Source organism: Epinephelus fuscoguttatus, linkage group LG18 (genome assembly GCF_011397635.1).
Source record: "Epinephelus fuscoguttatus linkage group LG18, E.fuscoguttatus.final_Chr_v1".
NCBI classification, from domain to species: Eukaryota; Metazoa; Chordata; class Actinopteri; order Perciformes; family Serranidae; genus Epinephelus; species Epinephelus fuscoguttatus.
The window spans coordinates 6,299,332-6,322,817 of NC_064769.1; the positions used below are offsets into that span (position 1 = coordinate 6,299,332).

Genomic DNA, 23,486 nt, shown 5'->3' on the forward strand with positions numbered 1-23,486 from the left:
TGCAGTAGGCATAAAACAATAGCCAAAAAACAAAACAAAGCACCATTTATCATAGCCAGAAACTGTAAAAACAGAAATTATTGTAGGATTTTCATTTCTGACGGCCCTTGGACACATCATGTGTGACAAATGCTTTCATCAGAAAAAAACAACAACACCACCAAACTTGAGCTTATAATAGGGCTACCTTATAAAAATCAAAATTTGGCCAAAAATAAACCTCTGCATGAACTAACCACCATGCAGGAGGGAAAACTGAGGCTTTTTTCAGCTCCAGAATTTCATCTTCAATTTCTAACTTTTAAATTTCAAACATGAGATGGTAAGTTTGATAAATCTAATAACAAATTTATGGTGGAGGGACGGTCATGCAATTTCAGCAAGTCACTCAGGGGGGCTCAAGTAAAATATTTGTAGCTTCAGGGGAGGGTCAAGATTTAGAATAAAATAAATAAATAAAGAGTCACCCACCTAAGACTTGAAAAATTCCCAACCTATCCTATACTGCTGGTTAATGTGATTTGTCTCCTTGTTTAGTTATTATAATATTCTATACAGTCATAAAGCCTGAAGTGTATTAATTTTATTTTGTTGTTATGTTTTTGTATTTGGAATGCGTGCAGATTTAAATCATTTTCTTTTTCACATTTTCACATTTAAAGTGGTTTCAAATGTAAAGACTCAACTCCTTCAGTACGCTATTTTATCCTCTCCCCTAGTCTCTCTCGCTGTCTCTCTCTCTGTCTCTCTCTCTCTCTCTCTCTCTCTCTCTCTGTTGCACAGTATGATGTCATCACGCCTGTTTGTTCAGATGATGTCATGGCAGCTGATAACTTTCAGATGTGTGAGAGAGATTTTTTTTTCCATTACATCCAGTGGACTCTCGCCCTGAACAGTCAAATAACCTCAGAGTGAAGTCAGCTTCACTCTGGATACAAACAGTATCTGCTGTGTGAGACGGGCCGACTTCATGTGCTGTGTTTTCAGTCAAATACAAGTCAGTTTGCAGTCTGACACACAATGTGTTGCACTCTGATACCGTCCTGGTCTTATATTTCTCTCTGCCACTCTACTGTTACACTACTTCTTGCCTGGGCGCAGTCACTTTGTCATCTGTTGTCATTGTGTGGTTTCCAGGCAACCAACTAGGACTCCAGAAAGTCACTTCACCGGCCCAATAAATAGTCTGGCCCATAACTTCCCATAAAACCACAATTTGTTATTTTTGAACCTCACTTTGATTCTATATTAATTTTTTTGCGTAACTCTCGGTGAGCAGTATTTCCCAAAATGTCTGACTTTGGTGATGCTTTGACTTTGACCTATAACTTCAGTTTAAGACCAAAAACCTATTTTATGTTTGATTCTAGTTGGCATATGTTTGCATGCTAAGTTCAGCTTCACAGAGCTGCGAGCGTAGCATGGTACCTGTACCACGTCACTCTGGCTGTGCTCACAGTGTCCACAGTGTCCACAACAAGTGATGTGTGCATACTCACACTCTTCATGCTCTTTTGCTTGCAGAGTTTCCTTTGCTCTCCACATTGTAGTTGGTGCTGTGGACAAATACAGTGGCACATGCAAAGATAAGTGCTGAATACAATGGAAGAGGAGAAGTTTCTGTGCGTTTCTGTGCTCTGGGTGCCTGGCATTTTTTTTGGGAGTGGTTGGAACTCCTTGAGTTAAAAAAAAAAAAAAAAACTCAACTCGGAGTGGAAAAGCGCCCCACATAATCTTTCATAATACCTCATCGTAATTTACCCCATTGTCCAGTCGGACGATTTGAGTGGCGGGCCCTCTGTGGTGGTCACGACAACAAGTTTACAGTTGGTAAACTTGCTTGTGCTCTGTTGCTTGGCAGGACCAATGGACTCCCTGTAGTTAGTATTCATTTTTGTTATGCTATGCCCAATGATAGACAGAAGGTTGTCAAACTGCCCCAGAGTCATCCTAAAATATAGCCTGGTGAAACCATCCTAATCTCGCGAGCTCATATTCTATTTCGCTCCGCAGATCAGTCTGGCCATGCAATCATAAAGGCGCATTCTGGCATCGGTTAAAGCTTACTGGGCCAATCACAATCGTTTATTACTTTGGGGTGGGCACGTCATCAGAATAGGCGGGACAAGGAGTGGAGTGAATGCATTTCGTAAACAACCAACATGGCTACTGATTCTGAAACTGCGATGGTAAATGTGTTGAACGAACTGGAATGTACATTTTCTTTAAAAGCAGAGCAAACGGCTGCACTGAAAGCTTTTATTGAAAAAAAGGATGTGTTTGCCGTCCTTCCTACGGGGTGTGGTAAAAGTTTGATACACCAACTGGCTCTGTTGATCGGGAAAATGATGGGACTCAGTGAAAACCCAGTGGCTATTGTTGTTTCTCTGCTAGTTGCTCTCATGGAGGAGCAGGTCAGGGAAGCGACCAAGCTGGAAATCACAGCCATGCAACTCAGAGGAAATGTACACTCCGTGTCCAGACCCATTCGCATTTTGCGAATTGGGTCTGACAATGCCAGGCTACCTAAAATATGCCTGAAAATGGCCAGTGTGGAAACAACACCCCTGGACCTCCTAGTGGTACTCCTCATTATTCACGCTCTTTTTTAGGGTCTCATGTACCTACACAGATCTCTGTTTCCTTGTGCCCAACAAACTATTTGCTGACAGCCTCTCACCCCAACCAGAGCTAGAGCAATCTGCCTGTCCATTTTAGAACTAGCTACTAATTACTGTGAAATAAATAAAATAAAAAATAAATAAACAGTAGATTGGGCGGCACAGTGGTGTGGTGGTTAGCACTGTCGCCTCACAGCAAGAGGCTTCCTGGTTCGATCCCGGGGTTTGCGGAAGGGTACTCCGGCTTCCTCCCACAGTCCAAAGACATGCAGATTGGGGATGGGTTAGTTGGTGACTCTAAATTGTCCGTAGGTGCCAATGTGAGTGTGAATGGTTGTCTGTCTCTACATATCAGCCCTGCGATAGTCTGGCAACTCGCCCAATGTCAGCTGGGATAGGCTCCAGCCCACCCGCAACCCTCAAGAGGATAAGCGGTTAGAAAATGGATGGATGGATAAACAGTAGATTGATTGATTGATTGATTGAAGGTTAGGGTAACAAGGTTATGGTAATTAAAAAGAAAAAAGGCAGTGTGGTGCACCCTCTGTTTTGCAACCTGCAAAATGCTTTCTGTGTGATTGGGACCTTAAAGTGCTCTGAGTGGTTTGGAGACTAGAAAGGCGCTTTACAGATGCAAGACCATTTACCACTTGATTACCCCACTCCCCGACCTCCCTCCTTCTTTCCACTGAGCAACTTCATAACTACTTTGTAAAAACAAAAGATAACATATGCTCCTTATTTTCCCACTCACCTGCTGACACCACCTGTTCTATGTCTACCTTTTCATCTCTTAGAGACTGTTTAGACCTGATATTATCATGTGTTTCAATTATCCAGATGCAAGTGGACAGCTGAGAAAGCCATGCCTGTCATGCATCTCCAGCTGACCACTTCAGGTTTTGTCACTGCCCTGTGCACAGTTATTACATCCACACTTTTGCTAGCTGCTCTTTAGCATGCTCGCTTGTCGCATTAGCACCTGTGTCAACACAGCTGGAGATATCTCTGTCAGTAGAATTCAACACATCTCCTTCCACTGGGTACAATGATGGATGGTTGCACAACATCTCTTCCAACTCAAAATAAAATGGACAAGTTAGTCCTCAGGGTTCTGCTCTGGGTCCCCTCCTCTTTTCTCTTCACATTTGGCTTTGTTATTCATTCACATGGCTTTTCCTATCAACACTTTGCAGATGACACTCAACTAATTCTGTCTTTCCCCCCATCAGGTAATAACAGAATGTGTCTGGCTAACATCTCTCAGTGGATATCTGCACACAACCTCAAGCTCAGCCTCATCCAGACTGTGCTGCTCATCCTTCCAGGGCAGGCATCTCCTGTCCATGACCGCTCCATCACCATTAAGAACTCTGTGGTGTCCCTCACTTGGAGTGCAAAGAACCTGAGTGTGACACTGGATGACGACCTGTCCTTTGCTGCCAACATCTTCCACACTTCACCACTCCTCCCAACATATTCTCTCTCTTACCTCGTCATATATTGACGTTTGGTTGTCCAGATACAACATGCAAGGTACCTGGGTGCGTTCTCCTAGGACACCATATTATGTTCTGCCTGTTACATGCATTGTCTTCTTTCACAACACACTTCTGTTTTCACAGGAAATTTGCTGTTTACATACAGTCTCTTTCAAAATAAATGCACTTCATTGGTACAACACAGCAAATTGATTTTTTTTCCTTCAACAACTAATGCACATGGTTAGGTTTAGGCAACAAAAGCATGTGGTTGGGTTTGGGAAAAAAGAACAGGGTGTTGGTGTTTTTTGGATTCATCCACCACCCCTCCTACTTGCCCCACTCGGACTTTCACTGCAGTAACTTTTGTTCTTGTCCTGCCGTGTTTCCCTCTGACGCTGCCAACTACGATTAAATTATAACAGGGACCAGCAACATATCATGCTGACATTAAAGGATGGCTTTTTTCTTCGGTGTCTGATGCTAGAAGTCACTGCCCAAGCACCAGATTTCTATGACTTTAGAGTGAGACCAGGTTGCTCCTCTGCACCTTGCACTGGCTCTCAAGTGCTGCTCAAATCAAAACACTGATACTTGTCCACGGGACAGGTAATGATTCAGGCACATCCTACATCCAGGACACGGTCAAACTATACACCCCAGCTCGTCCACTAAGCTCTGCTATTACCAATCAGCTTGCTACTTCCTCACTATGAGGTGAGGCCCAGTTGCTGTTCTACAAAGTCATGACTGTTTGCTGTTCTGGCTCCTCAGTGGTGGAACATAATTACCATTATCATCAGGACATCAGACATTCTATACATCTTCTGTTTCATGGTCTAATGCACTTATTGAAATCACTTTAAAAAGTGTCAGGTAAATGAATGTAATGTCATATAATGTAATGTAATTGCTGGTGTGTTTTTGAAGAAGGTGGAAAAGGAATTGATTGGGTCGGGGTAGAGAGATCAACATGAAAATCATCAAGACGCAATCACATGCAGTCATCACAGCTGCAGACCAGAATGTTTCAAATTTCAAGAGGACCTGCATGTCTCCCGCAGTTACATAATTTCTGAGATTTGCGAGTGTGCACGTGAAACTTAAAAGCCCAGCACAAAAACAGAACAGAGTGCCTAACTCTGGCAGTTTTGCACACGAAGCAATAACATGAAGTTCATACTGCTGCCTTTACAAATTAACATGCATTGAACACACTAGTGATTTAAAACAGCAGCTACATTTCCATCTGTCTCTGTCCGCACTTTATTTTCTTCATACACTGTGTTGGTGCTGGTGAGTGAAACTTTGTTGTCTTTTATAGCAATACTTCACCAGAATGTCAAAAATGCAGTTAATTCATCTCCTTCTGAATAGACAGTGAACACATCTGCTGTACTTGTGTGTGTGTTTGTGTTGGCCGCTCCACCTACAAGAACAGTAATTACTTCGCTCTGCCAAAGTAAACACACTGATCTGTTATTATATGCGCGCGCACACACACACACACACACACACACACACACACACACACAAACAGTGGTTATTTGTTGGTTGGTTGTCAGACTTTTAATATTTGGACAATCAATAAACAGGTCTCTTAGCTGAATGACAAACCTGATCTGATCAGATCTGATATGATAAATCATCAGTTGATTGATTCCTTGCTCATTATACTCTTGCACTTGTTTGTCTAATGACTATAATATTAGCTACCCATGAGGTCATAGAGGTCATGTCCTATGTCCTTTTCCTGTGAGGTTTTAACTTGCTTAATGATATATATTTTACATATAGGAGTTTTATATAAAAGGCTGTTTTCTTTTTTGAGTCACTATCTTTGAGGCCTTTTTATGGCAAAACTACTCAGTAAAATTAAATTTACCACAAGGACTGTGTGTTTACACCAGAGTCATATTCCTGGCAATGTGGAGAATTCTTTGAAACAGCATTTAGATCTTCATTTGGGGAGATACAATTGTAAAAAAGAAAATAAATATATGTCTGGAAAAAAAATGGAAATTTAAAATCCTGGCCGCAGCCCTGACCTGCCACTTTATATATGTTCAGGGGCTCTTGGGACAAATCTAGTGTGTTATGATGATTAGGGACTGTAAAAAAAAAAAAAAAAAAAAAAAAAAAAAGATAATAACTTGGGGCGGCACGGTGGTGTGGTGGTTAGCACTCTCGCCTCACAGCAAGAGGGTTGCCGGTTCGATCCCGGGCGTGGGAGCCCTTCTGTGCGGAGTTTGCATGTTCTCCCCGTGTCAGTGGGGGTTCTCTCCGGGCACTCCGGCTTCCTCCCACAGTCCAAAGACATGCAGATTGGGGACTAGGTTAATTGGTAACTCTAAATTGTCCGTAGGTGTGAATGGTTGTTTGTCTCTATGTGTCAGCCCTGTGATAGTCTGGCGACCTGTCCAGGGTGTACCCTGCCTCTCGCCTGATGTAGCTGGGATAGGCTCCAGCCCCCCCGCGACCCTCAAGAGGATGAAGCGGTTAGAAGAAGAAGATAATAACTTGTTTTTCTTTTTGCCAAAGGGAGTGTGGTCAAATTCTTTTTGGCAGAGTGGGGGAGGGTCTTTACTAACTGAACATCAGAATGCATACCTCACTGCTTCGTTGCTCCTCTACAGCTGCCTCATCCTTCCTTACATATTAACAGAAAGAACTACAGTAAAGTAAAATGCATAATACAAGGATACTGTGACAGTTCACTAACCGTTAAAATAAAGAGCAGGGACCTTCTACTATTTTTATGCCTACTACCCCTAAACTAAAAGAGAGGCAGAGCAGGGGATCCCCCACTACATATATTGAGTTGCACTTTTGATAATTCTCTCAATAGTTTTTGGGTCTCTTCTAGTGTGTGCAGCCTGTAGCTAAGTCAGCAGCAGTTGTAGCATGGCTAGGTGTGTTAGCCCAACCTTCTGCACTTTTGCCAGCTTTTTCTGAGGTGGATGGTGTGTTAGAGTCTCTTGCCTAAAAAAGGTACAAACTACTCCATAATAATGATATTACTATAATGGTAATACAGCTAATTGGCCAATATGTTTCAATGGTACATAACTATTAGCAAACTATTGCACGTTGCTGTTATGGATAAGTGCCGCACAGTGAAAAAGTGCTGCTAATTGATTTACTGTAAGCTAGCTCACATGAATGGATAAAGATTTGTAGGTAACAGTTACCCTATCATAATCATTGATGTTGTGTACTGTACATTATGTATATATATATATATATATAGATATATATATAATTTTTTTTAATGAATAGGCCAATTTATCTTTACTAATAATAGTTTGGATTAATACTATTGTGTATTTTCAGACACATTTTAATCTTTGACAAAAAACAAACAATTAATACAAAACAAACTTTAATTAAACTTAAATTAAATTATCAAACAATAATAAACATCCCCCACCACCACTCCAACTCACAGGACCCCCTAGGGATCCACTACTGAAAAACCAGGGAATAGATAGAATATATAGTAATTTTTATGTTTGCCATATGTTGGTACCTGCCAAATTCCCCCGTCCTTCCTCTTTTGAGCCATGCCTCTTTCACGCACCTTTTGAAAATGTTATTTTTTTTTTTTTACAAGGTCACTTTGCTTTCTTTCCCTTTCCTTCCTTTCTTTCTTGTCTTTTTTAAAACTCTATTTCCCTTTCTCAGGAAAAGACATGTATGTTGGTGCTCCAGCAGCATAAGCAGTCATTCACTCAGCTCTAGCTACATTTAGAGACCAATCCAGTGCAGGGGTGGATGGAACCATTTTTAGGTCAGAGGGGCCTCAGAGAGCTTCCACAATATTTTTTGTACAAGTTTCAGTCTTTTAACAAGTTTATTCAGCCAGTTTTGTTTTGTTATGGCACTAATTATACTTAGAGATAAAAAAAATACAAACAAAACCAAACTTCAGTCCATACTTTCGAGTCACCCTCCTATTGGAGCCCCTGGTAATTAGTTCCACTTTCCCTCCACTACTATAGGCCCGTTTCCACTGAAGAAGTTCCTGGTACTATTTGGGGGGCAGGAACTACTACAGGAACGTCCTCTCGCTCGGCCCTCTCAACCGCCGTGTCAGCACTGGGAGAGTGGAATACGAGGAAGGTTCCTGTAAAGTTACGGGCTCTGGATGTGACGTAATCGTTGCACGACCATTTACCGGAGCGATGTAGGGACGCCGCTAGCTGATAGCCCTTAGTGGTGTCTGTAATAACTCACTAAATGGCCCGTGAAAAATTTTTTTTTTTCCAGCGGATGTCTTAGTTACAACATGATTGATTGAACTGGAGTAGTTTCATGTCGTATCCGACAACGGGAGGCTTTTAACAGATGACGTCCTGATGTTAGCTTTGCTGCTAGTGTTAGCTGTCCCTGTCAGCGGCAGCCACTGATGCTTTCTAGACATCGTGATTTCCCAAAACTGAATACACAAAACTGCTTTGCTAGCTCAATCATGTTGTAACTAAGATATCCGCTGGAAAAAATATTTTTTTCACGGGCCATTTAGTGAGTTTTTTACATGGCGGCAGAAGCGGCAAGAGCTAACCCTTGTCTGCTGAGTTTTTTGTTGCTTTCTGTTGACGTCACATACCTCCTTGAGTATATCCAATCAGCACCAAGTAATCCTCAAGCCCCAGCCAGGAGTCTTTTGGGGCCGTTCTGAGTCCGAGGCAGGGACTTGTTTAACCCTCGTAAAAGTTCCGGAACTCTGTCCTTCGGGGGTGGTTCCTGCGGTGGAGACAGGCACCAACGGCCTCGCCCGTAAAATTACCCCGAATTTCCTGCGGTGGAAACGGACCTTATGACACCCCTTCTTGCATTTCCTCATCACAACTAGTTTTGTACAGTCCCTTACTTTTTTTTTTAAATCATTTTCTAAGTATTTTCAGATGTGTTGTTCGCCATTATAGTGGAAAAAATACCCTTATTAGGTCATTTACTACAATTAAATGATCACATTTACATTTACTGAAATTATTCAAAGCAAATTAGAAAAGCAAATATTAATATCATATTTCAAACATGGCCCTGTAAATATATGACTTCATTAGAGATGTGTTAATACGCTAATGAACAGGAAATGTCAGAGTGTGAGTCACTTTATGGTGGAGAGAGAGCGAGAGCGAGAGAGAGAGAGAGAGCGAGAGAGAGCGAGAGAGAGAGCGAGAGAGTGTGTGTGTGTGTGTGTGTGTGTGTGTGTGAGACTCACTCTGTCTGTTCTCGGATGGTTCAGCAGCTCCCCGCTTCTCCCTGTGAGTATTAACCTTCGTCAAACATTATTATTGTTCGTATGAACTTCCAGCTTCTGTGTTTTTATTCTAAAAGCACAGTTTCAGATGAATCGATGAACGATGTTTGGGTTATGTTAGATGATTGTGTTAATTCATCAGCTCTGCCTCGCGCTCTTCTCCCGGCCTGAAGTTAACGGCTGTACCGGGAACTTTAACGTGTTTAGAGCGCGTCCTGACAGATCAGAAGAGTTGGATCCAAGTGTAGCAGCTTCACCACCGACAGGTGATCACAGTGAATGTTACTGTTTCTGCTGTCTGACTCTTCATTTACCCTCTGCATGAAAGCTATCGCTAATTATTCATTATTGATTCAAACAGAAATAACAACGAAGATCTGATTCACATCTCATCCTCTTATTAACAGTGAACCCTGGCTTGATATTATTAATACTTTATTGTAGCTATATTATCATAAATTATAGTATTATTGTTATTTTCATTGGATCGACATAGCTGGTGGAGGAAGAGATGATTTGAACAATTTAACACACTGTTGGGTTGTTCAGTTTAACAGTTCATCATATATATTGATTGCTTACGTATTTTGTGTGAAATCTTGATTTGCAAAGTAACTCTGTTTGTTACTCAGCTATTTAGTGGAGTAAAAATTGCATAATTATATTTCCCTCTGAAGTTTAGTAAAGTAGAGGTTTAAGGCAGAAGAAGTCCCCTAAAATGAGACTGATAAAGATGTTTGGGTGTATATTGGCTGATAATACAGATATACACTGTCAGAAGTGGCTGATAATTAAGACATAAATATGCTAGAGGTGATTTAGAACACTGTTGCCATTACATAGTTTGTCCACCAGAGAGCACTGACTGTGGTAGTTAATATGGCCTTAAAATAATATCCATATATTTCAAGATATTTCTGCAGTAACAATATTTATGGCAATATGAAAAAAAAATCCTAAATAAAAGGTTCATGAGTTTTTCAGCTGATGTTTTCAGATGTATAGGCAGCTCCTGCATTGTGTCTGTGTTACATGGTGGATATGGAGTGTTCAGGGGGAGCAGAGGGCATCAGAGTTGTGGTGCTTCTTTCAAATAACTCTCTGATCATCGATAGAAACAGCTGCAGGAATGTTAGACAGTTGAGTTCAGCTGATCAGCTTGAATCTGATTAAGGTCAGCCTATGGTTTGACTGCTTGTGCGTAAAATACTTCTCATGCATTCCCTCCTTGGACTGATTGATGGGCCATTTGTCTCTACTTTTCCATCAGAACTCAGAGGAGGTTCATGTTTTCCTCAGTAAGAGAATGCGCACGATGATGATACACCTGAGCTGATTCAGACTGATTAGATGCAGTTAAAGCTTGGCTAAAGCCACAGTTGGTAACTTTTTCTTAAAAATAACTTTATGTCATATTTGCTGAAACTGTCAATACATCCACATAGTAGTACATAAGACAGATCATTTGTGGGAGAAAAAAAAATCTGATTCCTCTGCCTCCAAAGTGCTTCTATGGACAGATCCTTCTGACTTTTTGGGTTTTAAACAGGAGGTGTCAGAAAAGTTACCACGGGCTTCAAAATACTATCAGATATTTTAAAAATGAAAATTCACCCACATACTTTGACAGCTATTTTTGCAATAGCAGGAGAGAAAAATACGGATCTCTCAGGATCTAAACTCAAAATGACAAAATTTGTCACTTTATTAACATGGAGATTAATCCTTCTGCACTGAAAGAACCCTCATCCACCAAGCTGAACTCAGTAGATGAGGGAAGTAATGCAACATCTCAAACTTGAAAAACTAAGATTCACGTTAAACGGCTCCCATGAAAACATGGAATCCATCAATGGAATATATCAAAGGTAGACTCTAAACTCCAACTTTATTGATAACTCCACATGAGGTATGTCATATATTGTTTTACATCTTCCTATAGTTGATCATAATAGGAAAGGCCCTTATTGGGTCTTTATCTTGTGCAACTGCCTGTTCTTTTCAAGTTTCTGTATGTATGTAGGTATATGTATGTACCTGTGCATATACATACATGGGTATGTGCTTTTTATTTGACTGTTTTTCATTTGCAATGCTGTATAGCAGTTTATAGGTTGTTTAAAAAAAAGAATTTACAATCAAAAAATTAAAAAGAAAGAAAGAAAGAAAGAAAGAAAGAAAGAAAAGTTACCACAGGGATAACTGGCCAAGAGTTTATGGCAACATTGCTTTTTGCTCCTACGATGTTGCTTCCTATCATAGTAAAGCAAGAATCAAATCTGAATCAAGATTCTGTCACGATCCTGCCTATTTCTCTCCTTAGATGTTCTCAGGAACATATATTAGTGTACTGTTTAGCTGTAAAATGAGAAAGTTTGTGACCGGGCTGCCATGTTGGTAACAGTCGAACCAAAACCAAGCACCACCCACCAGCACCGAGCAAACTTTCTCATAGTTTTGACAGTCTGACCATTATTTATAAGCTCTAATTGACATGATGGCTGCCATAGAGACGCCTCAGCTCTGATTGGTTGGTTTTATTGAGTGACAGTGGATTCTTATGAATGTCATTAGAAGCACTATGAGGAAACTTTCTTTTTTTTTTTTTTTTTTTTTTACAGATTATCTGACTCATGTACTGTGTGGCTATAGTAACAGTTTCAGCCAAGCGGCAACCTCTGGACTAAAAAATGAAGCCAACAGTGTATCACAGCGTGCCACTGAAAAGTACCAAAAACTGCAGTTCCTTTAATGGCCACTGGAGGCTGTCTCCAGAGGCAACTCAATCCCCATAAACCCCCATGTTAAAATGCCCAGCTTTGCAGCAGAAATAAACATGTGTATAGCCTGGTACAAAAATTGGTTTTGGTCTCTAAAACTAATTTCAACACTATGACAACTGTATGGTGGGTTCATTTTTATAAAACTCACCTGTTTACATTTCATCAAGGCTTAAAGTTATTTCATAATTAAGAGCAAGGCTGCTTTGAGTGACAGGTAGTGTATGATAGTGTCCTGGGCTTCTCAGTCAGATCCACCCCTCACTCCTCCACAGCTCCACCCTCTCGCCTAAATATGGCCACTTCTGGCTCCAAAAACCCAAGATGGCAATGGCCGAAATGCCAGACTTGAATTATCAAAGCAGGAGTCCACAAACCAATAGATGATGTCACGGGGGCTATTGTCTTTTATTGTCTATGGTTTCAGCAATTATGATAAAAAGTTACTTTTATCAAAGTTACCAACTACAGCTTTAGGCCTAATGGATAGGTTCACATTTTTTTCACGTCTGTCTAAAAACAATACTGATGTTCCCATATGTACATTGAAACAGTTTTTGGTCACTGTAATTGTTTCTCCTGTTCATACTTGCCAAAGATTACTTCTTAAAGTAATTTTAATGGAAAGCAAGGGGGACAAATTCCACAGTCTCCTGTGGAGACTTCTGCAAAAGCTAATAATAAGTTAGACAAATCAAGTGGATATCTTCCAAAGTTACTGTTGTTTTACTACAAAATTCCCTCTTTGTGTCATTATCTGTCTGTTGTGGCAGCAAGCAAACACTGTCCCATGAAGCATAGAGAGGGACTTCATTTAATTTGGTATCACAAAGGACCTCTTTGCAGTCACTATGAACATAATTCAATAACCCTTCCAGTGTACACATGGTACATAAGGACTGTATTAAGGTAAAAACTGACAATCTATTATTTAATGTTATCAAACCACTTCAGAAATCACTCCTTTTATGGAACCAGCACCTCCACAGCAGGCAGCAGCTGAGCAGCACAATTCACAATTCATTCAAAAACAGTTAAGGTATTCTATGATATATCTATCAGGCTGGAGTAATTACAAAAATTTAAGTTCAATGCTCAAAGGCCCTGAAAATGTATCAGTCACTTGCTATGAGCCGTACGGTCCTACATGAGCACACACTTTTCTGCTTCAGAGATTCCTGTATTAGGGATATGTGTCCATGTTTTCACTATTTCAATGCCCCAATTCAACATCTGAATCAAAATTGTTGTCAATTTAGTCATGAACATTCATTCATTCATTCATAAATACTGAAAGGTGCCCTGCAGAGTTTTTGACCACCACTAGCCCTATGGAGCACTGCAAGGCAGTACATAAATATAGTAAGCATACACTGGGAGGGACACATCCACCTCAATACTCAAGGGATTTCATGGTCCGTTTTTGAGATTGTTGAGGCCTGAAATGTCTGTTTTCACAGGAGCTTTTCCAAAAAATTTCAGTGCATGTTGCAATGCTTTTGGCCATTTTTGCAATACAATTGCACTGGCGACTGAAGACTGAAAAGATAGTTGTGGTGTTGTCTTTGATTTGGAGTCTATTATCATCAACATTAAATGTTTCACACAGAACATCACATTCTCACTCCAACCTTGTCACATGGGACACCATGTCAATTTCAGCCTGGTTGTAGTATAACAGTGTGCTGCAGTTCAGAGTGTGGTTTGTCAAAGTGGGGTTGCCATATTCCAGCAGAACACAGTTCATTGTGTATTCAACTAATGTTAATGTCTTTATTATGCTATAATTGTCAGATAGCCCGCGTAAAGTCTGAGAAAGTGTCGATCATTCATGTTGCACCACATGTCATGTGTGATTTATGTAAACAGTAGTAGCTTTCATTTATTGCATATTCCTATAGTATACTGTTTTAGGCTATTCTGCTGATCAACAGGTGGTGGCAGTAATGTGCAAAGAAGTGTAGCAAACAATGCACCTCCCTTTACAGTCTTAAATGTAAACAGCTAGCAAACATGATGTGAACACACCGTGTTCAAATACCCTTATCCGCTGTGAGGGTCTTAAGGACAGAGGGATGTCGTATGCTGTAAAGCCCTGTGAGGCAAATTGTGATTTGTGATATTGGGCTTTATAAATAAAATTGAAATTGAAATTGATACGGAGTGTCTATTTGCACCCATGTGAGAATAATTACACTGCAGCTATTCAGCTGTTTACACCTATTTATTCAATTCCTTATTATGGATCCTACTGTGTGCATTGATTGGCTAGTACTACATGCTGTAAGTGGTTAGTACTCATCATGTTGACACATCAAGGTCGGAGGTGGTTTGCGCAAAGGGGTCATGGTTAGGGCTAGTGCTAACCAATCTCAGATATTCTCTGAGATTAAAGTGGTAAATGAACGAGAAAAAAACTCACAAATGTACTGCCAGAAAGTCAGGTGACGTAGCAAAAAGAATGACGCAGTCTGTGGAGAGATGTGATGGATGAATGGGTCTAGCACAGGACTTTAACACAAGAGACTGGGGTCTGAGTAACATGTGAGTCAGTGCTGACTTGTAGGTTTTAGACTTTGATGTATTACTGTGTGTACATTAACTTTAGCAGAATGGGTAAATAGACCCATTTGTGTTAAGCCCAGTTCAGACCAAAGACTTGCAACGAGATGAAACTGTTTTAGAATGTTCCAGAGAGAAGTTAAAGCGGTGTGGACTGGCCATTCTGTGCTCGCCTCATTTGATAGTGTCACCTGCAACTCAGCTGGTCAAATCGCCGGTGGCTGGTTTTAGAACGTAAATCACGTCACCTGTTTCTTCAACCAAGCTGTGGTGAACTCCGTTGGTCAAGTCAAAATGACTGCAGATGGCGTGTTTGTTTGCTGCGGCTGGTGCTCCGTCCTCACTGAGCCCTCTGTTTCCGTCCTCATGGTGTGCCAGTGTTGGACGGTGGGTCACGGCTGCTACTTGCTGTATGTGCTTTGTATATACACCCAAGTGTAAACAGCCACACTGCCTACTTACACCCTGGCTACAAATAGCATTGTTGGCTGCAGACACCTGAGAGCTGAGAGCATCTGCCTTGAAAATATAATAAATTTTACATTACAAATGTTATATTTTGTATACAAGGAAGCTCTCTCTAAACTTTTAATAAATTTGTTGAGTTCCTTTCCACCACTGGATCCCACTTTGACTATATAAACAGTACTATATGAACAATAATCATATTGATAATGATAATAACACATGTTTTAGTAATACTAACAGTAAACTTTATTTATATAGCACCTTTCATACAAGAAATGCAGCAAGAAAATGCTACAATAAGGGCATTATAAGCACCAAGTGCTTCACATGAAAATAGACATAATGAACATAAAACAGACTTAAAATCTAAAAAAAAGATTAGGTGAAATAAATATCAAAAAGTCATAAATAATGACATCATAAAATCATAGAATTACAAAACCATAAATAATGAAATCAAGTAGTATACAATATAATAAAAGAGTTGTGGCAATGTGAAGTGTAAAAAGAAAGAGTTTCAGACCTGTACCAGGAAAGTCAGAGCTAGCTGAAGTGAACAGATACGTTTTTAGCTTTCTTTTAAAAATACTGAAAGTATTAAAAATATTTCCTGATATCTATAGGTAGTGTGTTCCATAGCTTTGTAACTGACAAAGGCTGCATCTCTGATCTCCTTCCGGCTGTTGCTGTGAACCTCTGGTAAACCAGCAGCAGGTGATCTCAAGGGAGTTAGCAATGTAGCTTGGTCCCAGCCCAGGGCTTTGTAAAGAAGGAGGAGGAGCTTAAAATCAATCATCAATAAATGTATTTTATATATATATATATATATATATATATATACACGATTACCATGACCTGGATGACTGAGAATCTTCACTGACAATGTCTAAATGTAACAGGAAGCCAGTGCAGAGCAGCTGAGACTGGCCTGATGTGCTCTCTCCTCTTGGTTCTGGTTAATAGCCGAGCTGCAGAGTTTTGAATGAGCTGAAGTCTCTCAGGGGTGTTTTTCGGGTAGCCAGTAAAAAGTGCATCACAGGGGTTGAGTTGGCTTGAAATAAAGGCATGAATCAATTTCTCGGCATCTTCTTCATTTAGAAATGGTCGTACCTTAGCTATGTTTCTGAGGTGGAAAAATTATGTTTTTATTACCTAGTTATGTTGTAATCTAGGATCATACGGAGACCTGTAATCTCAGGTTTAATCCAGGGAGTTGAATTCCCCAGATTATTAAACAGCACTTTTTTTTAGGACCGACAAACAGGATGTCAGTTTTGTTTTCACTGAAATCTAGAAAAATGACTGCTCATCCATTTACTTGTTGCCAAAAGACAGGTCATAATAACAGTAGATAACATTGGAGCAGAGTTTTATTGTCTTCGATCTCACCTCGGACTGTAAATAACACAGAACATGTACAGAAATACACACACACACACACACACACACACACACACACACACACACACACACACACACACACACACACACACTCATCAGTAGCATCAGCAGTGTCAGCACCAACTCCTAGTTTACACCCCAGTAATCTTTCAGTCCTCTTCATCCTCTTCCTCTTACAGACGTGTTTGTTTTTCCTGCAGGCACTCGTCTTCTCTTCTTCTCTTCACCTCTTCTTCCTCTCTTCGTCCTGCCTTCATCCTCCAACCCCCAACGTCAGTGGAACGTTTCAATCCCCTCTGATATTCAGGTTAATCTGATTATGAAGATATTCTCTGAGACACCTCTTCGTCAATGACGGCCAAGATGGAGACTCCTTTCTACCACGACGACTCCTCCGCTGTCCACACCTTTAGCCAGATTGCAGAATATGAGCGTTACCCCGGAAACAAGATGCTGATGAGTAAGAAGGCCATGTCAGTGGTGGGCAGTCATCACTTCCCCAGCGGTGGTGCAGCAGGAGGTAGGGGTGGGAACCACAACAACCTGGGGCTCGCTGGCAACAGCTCCCTGATGACATCAGCAGCACCCTCAGCGGACATGAACCTCCTGAAGCTGGCATCCCCCGACCTGGAGCACTTGATCATCCAGTCCAACCAGGGACTGGTCACCACCAGCCCTGTGTCAAACTCCACCAATGCCTTTCTGTACCGCAACCAGGCCACCAATGAGCAAGAAGGATTTGCTGATGGCTTTGTCAAAGCGCTCGCTGATCTTCACAAACAGAACCAGCTAGTGGGAGGTGGTCCCATGTCCCCATCTTCATCCTCCGCCGTCTCTCTGCAGACATCCTACCAGAGGAACCTGATGTCCAGTGGAGACATGCCCATCTACACCAACCTCAGCAGCTACAACCCGGGCCAGATGACTTACCCTGGGGGGCAGATGACGTACGGTAGTGGCTCAGGCCATGGCAGCGGTGGAGCCTCTCAAAGCCACACCAGAGGCCTGGATGCCCCTCAGACAGTCCCTGAGGTGCCTCACCCGGCGGGCGACCCTACTTCCCCGCCCTCCCTCTCTCCAATTGACTTGGAGACACAGGAGCGAATCAAAGCAGAACGCAAAAAGCTCCGCAACCGCATTGCCGCGTCCAAGTGCCGCAAGCGGAAGCTGGAGCGGATCTCACGGCTGGAGGAGAAGGTGAAGGTCCTGAAGAACCAGAACTCGGACCTGGCCTCCACCGCTGCCATGCTGCGGGAGCAGGTCGCCCAGCTCAAACAGAAGGTCATGAGTCACGTCACCAATGGCTGCCAGATTGCCGTCAGCTCGGCCACTGGCAAGTCTGGAGGAGGAGGGGGAGGAGCTGGCAGTGAGGACTCCAGCTGCTGAGGGGGACACAAGCTGAATAAGCGTCTGAACACAAGCCAAGGGGCCGAGGGGCCAAGGGTTTACTTTTACGATTTTGCCATTTTGCTCGCACTTACGGTCAGAGCGAGCAGAGATGGAGGCGTAAGAACAGATGGATGTTTAATGGAATTCGTGTAGCCCTGTAACCCGCTGTCAATCATCCAGACACAGGGGGCAGAGCTTAGAGGAGAGAGAGGAGACAGAAAGAGGGATAACTCCCTGATGTGTAAAGTTCAAATTTGGGTAATTTGAATTTTGCTGTTGATTTTTTGTCAGAGGAGATGTTGGCAAATTTTATTTAAAGACATTGTGTGTATGAACAGATATGACACATTTACTGGACAGATGAGTTCAATTTACGGACAGGTCATGATAATATTGTTGGTTTTTTTTTGAGATGTCAATACATCTCAGTAAATAACTGGAAACATTGGAAATTCTTTTCCACCATTGATTTTATTGTCATTTATAGTACAAATATTGTTTGAATAAATGACATATTAAAATGAACATTTTTACAGTGTGACATTAATCTTTTATATTTTGAAACAGAGTTGAAAACACTGCTTATAAAAGGTTATCCAAATGTTCAAATCGCAAGTACTGATTTAATTCATTCAGTGTGAAGTAATCAGATTACTACTGATTACAGAGTAAGGACTGTAATTTGAATTTTCTTGTCAGAATTTACAATAATCAGTTATCAGAAGAGTATTAAAGAGATAATTTGTTACTTTTTTTACAACAGTCCCACTGTGTGTTAGCGATGGGACCATACACACCAAGCACTATGACACCTCTGTTTTTTACAGTAACTCTTCATAGTTACTGTGATAGATCTATGTAATCTGATTACATGTCTGAAACTGAAGTCCAGCTGTGGTTCGTAATAATCCAGTGACTGTTTAAAATTTTGAACTGTGTTTCTGTGTTTTCTTTGTCTATTGTTGCTGGAAGTTAAAAGCCTTTAAAGCTGCATTTCGATCAGGAAATGGTTAAAAGTTGGTTGTTTTTTTGAGCTGACTGGCTGTTTGTTCATTTCAGTAGTTGGCTGATGGAAACTATTCTCACTTTCTCTGGATCTTTCAGGAATCAGGACTGAAGGGAATGTTCAATTTAAGACCTGCCAGTGACGATACCTGTATGGTTTTAATGTCTCAATTTAAAAACAAGTTGTTGTTTGTTTTGTTTTTTTTTTACTTTTCAACTACTGGTAAGAAGAGAGAATTTCACGTTCAACTCAATGGCAGTTTTTTTGAAATAGTTCACATGTTTTTGAAGCAACAGAACTATTACTGACATAAACATAAATTATGATGATGAACAATGTCAGATGAAGACGTTTGATGATGACGTTTCTTGTCTCCTTTATTCTCAGTGCATAACAGTGTTGTGCATACAGTATAAGATATGACTATTGAACATTTATCACTTTGATTAGTTTGCAGCTTTAGATGGAAGCCAATTTCTGGCAGGAATGAAGAAAAAAAAAGATTGAATGTTAAGGGTGATGAAAAAAAAATTAAAAACAAAAACAAACATATAATCTCAAATGTCCTAATTTGGCCTTCCATGACATTATATTATAATTTTAATTGGGAAAAAGTCCAGATTTAAGGGTTGTTGTAATTCACCTTGTTTTTGTTCCTGGTTGTAATGAGCTTCCACTGGTTAAAGATCTTCAAAGAAATTTATAAAGAAAGATTTTGTTTACTCAAAAATTATCTCAGTGGAATATCAAATGTGTTTCACCTGCTTTGTTAAAAATATATTTTTAAGAGTCAATTTCAGGTTCAATTACCTGATGAATTTCTGAATTATTAATTATTATTATTATTATTATTATTATTATTATTATTATTAATTATTTAAAGTTAAAGGTCCAACCTTTAATCCTAAATGTAAACAAAATGTATATGAAGGACAATGCACTCCTAGCTGTGCTGTTATGAAGAATAATGCACTCTCAATTGTGTACATATAGTGCTCACTGTGGAAATATGCTCCTCAAGGAGGTTTCTGAGGTCCTTGAGGGGATTCCTTAGATCTTTGAGGAGTCTGCAGAGGTCTTTGAGAGGGTTTCTGAGGTCCTGGAAAAGAATGCAGTCCTTGAACAGGTTGAGGAGGGCCTTGGGGAGAATGTAGAGGTTCTTGAGGGGTTTCCTGAACTCCCTGAGACGGTTATGGAGACTTAAGCATCAGCACTATTGCTAGGGGTTACCTGCAAGTTAACCTCCTGAGATCCAAGCTTTTGTTTGGCATGCATTGTTAATTTCTCACTTCTCCTGAGTAATTTTAAGTAGGATCTGATAAGTATAAGTGTAATAAACTAAGCATCGTCTTTGAACACTAAGTAGTTTTTGAAAAAAAAAAAAGTCCTCCTATGGGGGCATTGGTTTTATTTTCAATGGTCACAAGTGTGTAATAAATTGTAAAAAAAAAAAACCTGTTCAAAACAGTTAATTTCACTGCCTGAACATGGCTGTGCAAAATGAAAATTGCAAATAATGCAGCATATCTAAAAGCAATGTGAGTTGTTCCTTTTGTAACTGTATGATTTTTCTTTGCTCTATATTCCAAGCTTGGAATGTCCTTTCTGTCTGTGGGAACAGTCTGTCACACCTAACTGACCTGTGCTACTCGCGATAATACAATAATAAAGTCCCAATGTCCTCGAACAAGTACTTCCTAATTTAGCTTGTTACTGTTGCTAAAATTGGTCAGATTTAAATGCTGTATCAAACTACAAATGTTATGTATATAAATAATCATTTTTTAACCATTACATTTGATCAGGTTTTGTACCTTGTCTTTTTTTGTGCGTGTTGGGATCTGCTGTAGACTAATTTGGCAGAGATGGCCGCCATCTTGTTTTTACATGGATTAGTGTATTTTATGAAATATATTTTATATTTTTGCTATCACTAGAAGGCACATAAAGGTGTCCATGAATGAAGACCATGGGTCAAAGAAGCGGAATGAAGTATAAGGTGCAGCAAACCCAAAATGTAATGTCCTCATATAAGGATACAGGGTCGCAGGAGGTTAAATTGATTTAGATTAGTGGTTAAACTGTTAACCTGAACTATGTTTGAAATGTCCACACGTAAGATTTTTAACAGACTCCTGCCAGCCAATTAGAGAACAAGATGTTCAATTGCTTTAATAAAAATACGACATAGTGTGTGTCATTTTGGAGAGTGTGTTATTGTTCGATAACTGCACATTTTATTCTGGATTCTTACTTAAGTTATGTACGTGAGTACAACTTATATTTATATGGTGAAAGAAAGATTGGGCCTTTAATATCTTGGTTCTCTGGAAAATCCACAAAAGAATATATTATGTAAATGTGTTGTTGTTTATGCAGTGTGTTGATTGATATTTTTACACGTTTTTCACTAATGATCCCTCTCTATTTCCGGACTCTGTTTTGTTCTGACTTTCCTGTCCAGTCAGCAGCTCTATCATGTTACAATTTGTAGACTGCAGCTGTCAGACAGAAAAACAGAACTGCAAAGAAATAAAATAAATCAGATTTTTTTTTTGTGAACAACAAAAAATATAAAGCTCTACTACTTTTAAAAAAATCACATCAGAGCTTTATCTGAACATTTATGCGCACCCATGAAATAAAAATTATTTCAGTTGCAGTTAGATGTTTTCTGTTTGACAAAAAAAGGTCTTTTCAAAATACTGTTGGCGAGTTTTAAACAAATATTTATTTTTTTGAACTTGAACAAGGCTTTTGACGTCTAATGATTCTATTTTTGTACAAATGTATAAAGAATATTAATATTCTGAAATGATGTGTGTACAAGCTGTTTGATTTGATCAAACACTTTATGTCTCTATTTATTATGAGTATCTTTTGTTATACTGATGCGTGTTTATTTCCTTTACACTGTTCTGCTGCGTACAAGTGTTTGTGTCAATATATCTGAATATAAAATATTCACCTGCTGCTGGTTTGCTGTTTTTAAATTTAGAGTTGGAGTAAGGTGTTTTCCACATGACAGTGGCCACGTGTTGTAACAAGTACACCTTTCTAAACTCATTTCAACTGTTTTAGGTGTTCAGCATTTCACATAAAGGATAAAGATTCAGCAAACAAATATACATACAGTGTTGAAACTACCATGATTTCAGGTGAAACAGATGTTGGTTTCATGTTGAGAAATTTGGGAGTTATTTTAATGACAAAGAACGTCAAACACTTCCTTATTAGGAAACTTCCTAGTTTTGTTTTACTGTAAAATGACGCACATGACAGAATCAGATGAATGAATCCTGATGAAATCCTGAAACCTGCAGATCTCCATCTTGGTTTTTATGTGTTCATAAGCAGTTGTGTAGTCTTGTAATAACAGCAAAACTACTTAAAGAAAATACATCTTCATTAGTAAGCCCATGGAGCCAAAAAGGATGTGGACAGCTGAACATTCAGCCATATGTTGAACAAAAAACAGTGAGAATGAAGCCTTATATCAAGATATTTTTTATTTAAAAAAAAAAGAAAAAGAAAGAATCTGTCCACACCACCTTCACTTAACTAGAATCACCAGTTTGTGGTTGTATGCCTCTGCAGACCAGTAAAACTGCATTTATAATTCACATCCATGTCTGTAAAAATGTGTATCCTTCATACACTTCTTCCCAAGATTAGAGTCACCAGTTTGGTATCTGACCAAATGTCTCCCCTTCTGTTCCTGAGTTATGACGTGGGACCAGAAAACATTATGATGCCAAAATGAAGTTGATCTTTGACCTTTTGGATATAAAATGTCATCACTTCATTATTTTATCCTATTAGACATTTGTGTGAAGTTTGGTCATACTTAGCATATGATTTCTGAAGTTATGGCCAAAAACAAGTTTTGACCCTTGACCTCTGAACACTAAATTCTAATTGGTTCATTCTTGAGTCCAACTGAACATTTGTGCCAATTGGAGGAAACTCCCTCAAGGCCTTCCTGAGATATTGCGTTCACTAGAATGACATGGATGCATGGTCACAGTGACCTTGACCTTTGACACCAAATTCCAGTGGGTTCATTGTTGAGTCCAAGTGGACATTTGTGCGAAATCTGAGCCAGGAAATATTGAATTCACAAAATGGGATGTATGGATGGATGAATGGACAACCTGCAAACACAATGCTTTTGGCCACAGCTATCGCCAGTGTGAAGGTATGACAAAATATTTCCATCCACACTAAAAAGGAAAATGACACATTAACTGTCTCTCCCAGTCTCCTGTAAACTGTACAGGCTATGTTACCTTTTTCAAAACACCTGCTGGAGATCTCATTGCTGTTGATTCCCCTTTTAAAAGATGAAATTACAAGTTTTCCTTCATCTCACTGACTCTCAAAAGTGTCCCACCATCTGCTGGCACAACTGAGCCTGATCCAAAACCATTGTTTCTGACTTTAAAACATGGACGCTGAGGTGCCCCTAACGACACTGAGCACAGCAGATGGCTCCGTTTGTTTGTGAAGAGA

At 40.0% G+C, this 23,486-nt stretch overlaps 1 protein-coding gene across 2 annotated transcripts; it reads left to right on the plus strand.

Annotated features, from left to right (window-relative positions):
- The first annotated feature begins 9,300 nt into the window (after window positions 1-9,300).
- On the plus strand, window positions 9,301-22,082 carry june (JunE proto-oncogene, AP-1 transcription factor subunit). Of its 2 annotated transcripts, XM_049604681.1 has the most exons (3): window positions 9,301-9,372; window positions 9,511-9,634; window positions 16,780-22,082. In XM_049604681.1, the coding sequence occupies exon 3, from the start codon at window positions 16,931-16,933 to the stop codon at window positions 17,963-17,965; it is 1,035 nt and encodes a 344-aa protein (XP_049460638.1). In that variant the 5' UTR covers window positions 9,301-9,372; window positions 9,511-9,634; window positions 16,780-16,930; the 3' UTR covers window positions 17,966-22,082. The 2 variants fall into 2 exon arrangements, with proteins under 2 accessions (XP_049460638.1, XP_049460637.1); XM_049604680.1 differs by lacking the exon at window positions 9,511-9,634 and having other exon boundaries at window positions 9,307-9,372.
- The last annotated feature ends 1,404 nt before the right edge of the window (window positions 22,083-23,486 follow it).

Coding starts and splice junctions, on each gene's coding strand:
- june (XM_049604681.1), top strand. CDS start 16,931: ATGACGGCCAAGATGGAGACTCCTTTCTACCACGACGACTCCTCCGCT.